This window comes from Anneissia japonica, unplaced genomic scaffold (genome assembly GCF_011630105.1).
Source record: "Anneissia japonica isolate Jap-2015-1 unplaced genomic scaffold, ASM1163010v1 scaffold287563_len15552_cov138, whole genome shotgun sequence".
Classification (NCBI taxonomy): domain Eukaryota; kingdom Metazoa; phylum Echinodermata; class Crinoidea; order Comatulida; family Comatulidae; genus Anneissia; species Anneissia japonica.
In genome coordinates this window covers 6160-9799 of record NW_022731104.1, presented here as the reverse complement: position 1 = coordinate 9799, position 3640 = coordinate 6160, and the positions used below count along the sequence as shown (strand labels likewise).

Below are 3640 nucleotides of genomic sequence, written 5' to 3'. Positions count from 1 at the left end.
GCATTACGGTTATTTCAGTAGTCTGGCTGTAGCATAGACCTAGGGGAAACATTGATCAAATTATCTGCATTCTTCACAACAACAATGAATCAAAAGTAAAAAGAATAGAAAAATAAAGTAAACAAAAATTTTAAAAAAATCAACTTCACTTAACATTTTGAAAGTTTGAGGCAAAAAATACTACAAAATTAAAAAGGTTAATGTACAATGTAAGTAAAAAATTATCAATCATTGTTATCTGGAGGTCGTGTCAAAGGGCAAAAATCAATCCTGTGATATGCATATAGTTCATAAGAATACTATACATTTGTACTCTTATATTTCAGTTCCTTTATTATTCTTATAGCTTTTTATTTTAATGTTATTTTCTGTTTGACCTGTTTATGCTCTAGAAGTCTCTCAGTGTTTCAACACCTTGATATAAATTTAAATGTTTTGCTGTGTTATTTTCAGAAATCAGTTTGTACAGTGATGGTATTTTTTTTGTACAAAATAATCACAGTATGTTTAATGTAAACTATAAAATGGATGGAAGAAATATGTAGCATAAGAATACTACTGTAGTAAACTAAATAATATTTGTTATATTTTATATCCATAAGAGCTATCAGCTCCAGGAGAAATATTAGCGAGAGGTCCTGAAGCCATCAAAGCATTCACATATGAAGTCCAGAATGGGGAAATTATGATGGTTAATTCCAGAGTCATGTTCCTTGGGAAAGAAGGGGTGGGCAAAACGAGTTGTGTCCGTTCCATGCTTGGCAAAGTGTAAGTACAAAATAAGGCCTTGTTTTTTAGGTAATTGTACAGTCTTTTGTCTTATTACAATATTCTTATAGTATATAGGTTCATATAGGTTCATTACTCTCCTAGGCGACTGACTATCCAGGATTTTTTTGCAATTGTTTAAAGAATTTTAAAAGGGCATTTCTGCCCATTGGCTCCTGATATAACTCTAATTTTAAAAGGGTTTAATTTTCTACTTAGTATGCATTATATACAATTCTACACCACACACACACAACACATCAATATAGCACAGTACATATGACACCATTTTGTTACTGAGTGCCTCCAGAGCTTGTTGCACTTTATTATTGCTATTTCAACTGTTATTGAAAAACTAATTTAATGTTCTATATAAAACTAATGTAAGGATGAAAACATGGCATATACAGTATTAATTATCCTATGTGTATTTGATTGTGAATATAGGCTTACAATGCAAAACTAAGGCTATATTGGAAAGTTTTGATAGTTTAACATGCTATGTACACTGTTGTCATTACTTCAATTTATTGTATTATTATATTTATGTAAATGTGAATAGATTTAACAACAAGGAACCATCAACAGATGGTATTGTAACAACAACAGTATTTCAAACGGTTGATGGAGATGGCAGCGAATGGAAGGAACAGAAGGATGTGGATGGTATGAATATTATACTTTCTTGAAATATAAGTAATTTAATTAAAAATTTAACTTTAAATATTATAAATTTTTATTTGTATAAGTTATTTTGATAACTTCTTTTTTGCAAATAGCAGGAACAGAAGGATGCGGATTGTATGAATATTTTACTTTCTTAAAATACAAATAATTTAATTGAAAATTTATTTTTATAAATTATTCAATTTTTTTTTAAAAACCTTTCAATATTTTACAGTTTGTGAACTAACGAAGCAGATACGTGAGCATGCCATCGCAGAAAATCTCGCCAAAAAGCTGAAACAGCCAAAAAGCCAACAAGACACAACTAATTCTGCATCATCTAGTTCTACAGCTGCTTCATCGGTGAATTTGTATTTCTCATGATTTCAAAAATTACTTTAATTAATTTAGTTGATGTTCTTTTAAATTTTTAATATGTATTTTTTTTAGCGCTCTCTAAAAAAAACATTACCTGAACAACTGGTTAAAATTTTTGCATAAATTTGAACTGATATAGATTAGTCATTCTTGAATGTTTAATACAGAAGCCATCAGAAGCAACCAGAAGTGCACGCTATACCAGGAAACTCCCAGAAGGAATTCATGAGAAACTTGTTGCTAAACTTGCTGTACCTGACACTTTCCATCCTCCTACCCTATTTGACCAGCCATATCAAAGATCCAGTTTGCTTCAACGATTTCGTCGAGCTATATTTGGTCAACAACTTCAAACAGCAGAGGTACCTAGCAGAAATCCTATTCAACATCACAAGGAAATTTTTATACCAAGTGATGTCACGTGCATTTGGGACTATGCCGGTCAACTGACCTATTATATATCTCACAGGGTAAGTAATAAATTCCACTGAAAGAAGCACATCAAGATTATTGTATGTTTTCTTTTGATTTGACATGTGACTTTGGTCGGGGAGGCACAACATATTCAGTATGAATAAGTGAGTAGAATTAATTTCAATATATGCATTGAAAATTTTTTTAATGGAAAAAGGGGGGGGGGGGATGTTCCTCGTGCCCCTTTCTAGATCCACCCCTGCTCATTGTCCTTGGTTATAATTCTTTAAAGGCACCATTATTTTTTGTACCAGTTAAAACAACTCCATACTTTATATGAGAATTAGTTTGATTATCACAATATTGAATTTATTTAAAAAGCTCCTAAATATCAACTAAATTTTAGGCCTCGACTGGAAGATCACCATCTATATCCCTGCTTCTCAACATTTTTCAGGGGGGGGGGGGCGACCCACTAAATCCATGCTAGTATAATTTGATATCTATGCTATAACAGTTCTCTCCTAATTATTCTGGTATTAAAGATTTTTGCAGTCTGTTGCTGTATTGTTAGTCAACCGCCGCTAACAAAGTGCCTGTATAATTGTTCAATTTTTACCAAGCACAGTTTACGAGGCATATTGTCATTGGTCATGTGCAGATGGTTCCATTTTATAGTAGGAATATTGTTTGAGACACTCGTTATTTGAAATGTTTAAAATTTAAATAAAACAATATAATTTGGCAAGGGTCACTGCTTGATTATTAATGATTGACTGAAGCTTGTGTGTGCACGTCAGGTGTATCTCTTAATTATTTAGTCCTTTGTAGGACTGGTATGTTGAATACCGGTATTTGACGCAATTATATTTTGAAAGCTTAATGAAAGTCTGCCTTTTTTATCAGGGGTCAGTTTCGCGACCATCAGATATGTTTTGGCGGCCCGACCCATATGTTGAGAAACAGGGCTCTATATGACTCAAATAAAACAATAAACATCAATTTTTTATGCTTGTAAGAGTACCTGTATATAGTAGTTATTTAAATATCTCTTGTTAAGTGACTTAACAGTAATAAAATCATTTTTTCAATGGTCAGTTTTAACAGTGATGTTTTAAATATTTTTGGATTTTAAATTTTGTCTTTCATTCCAGTTTTTCTTGACAGATGGATCATCTTACTGTGTTGTGTTTAGTGTGTTAGATGATTTGGATGCTCTGGCAAACCCAAGAGATATCTTACAAGTAAATACACCACTTAGTCTTCACTGCAGATGTTTAATCTTAATTAGTTTTATTGCATCAATTAATCTCATACCATTTTGAAAATTATGTGGCTATTGTTTACCTTTTTAGGGACAATTTGAAATGACAAATCTTCAGATGAATGTATTTTGGATGCGGTCAATATACGA

General features: G+C 31.8%; 1 protein-coding gene across 1 annotated transcript in view; it reads left to right on the top strand.

The window, feature by feature from the left end:
* The first annotated feature begins 33 nt into the window (after positions 1-33).
* Positions 34-3640, top strand: part of LOC117115202 — a 7172-nt gene continuing 3565 nt past the window's right edge. Inside the window, exons 1-5 of the mRNA XM_033258900.1 lie at positions 34-768; positions 1331-1434; positions 1670-1797; positions 1980-2282; positions 3381-3470. Of these exons, the coding sequence (XP_033114791.1) occupies positions 686-768; positions 1331-1434; positions 1670-1797; positions 1980-2282; positions 3381-3470 (708 nt within the window). The 5' untranslated portion in view covers positions 34-685. The remainder of the gene's footprint in view (positions 769-1330; positions 1435-1669; positions 1798-1979; positions 2283-3380; positions 3471-3640) is intronic.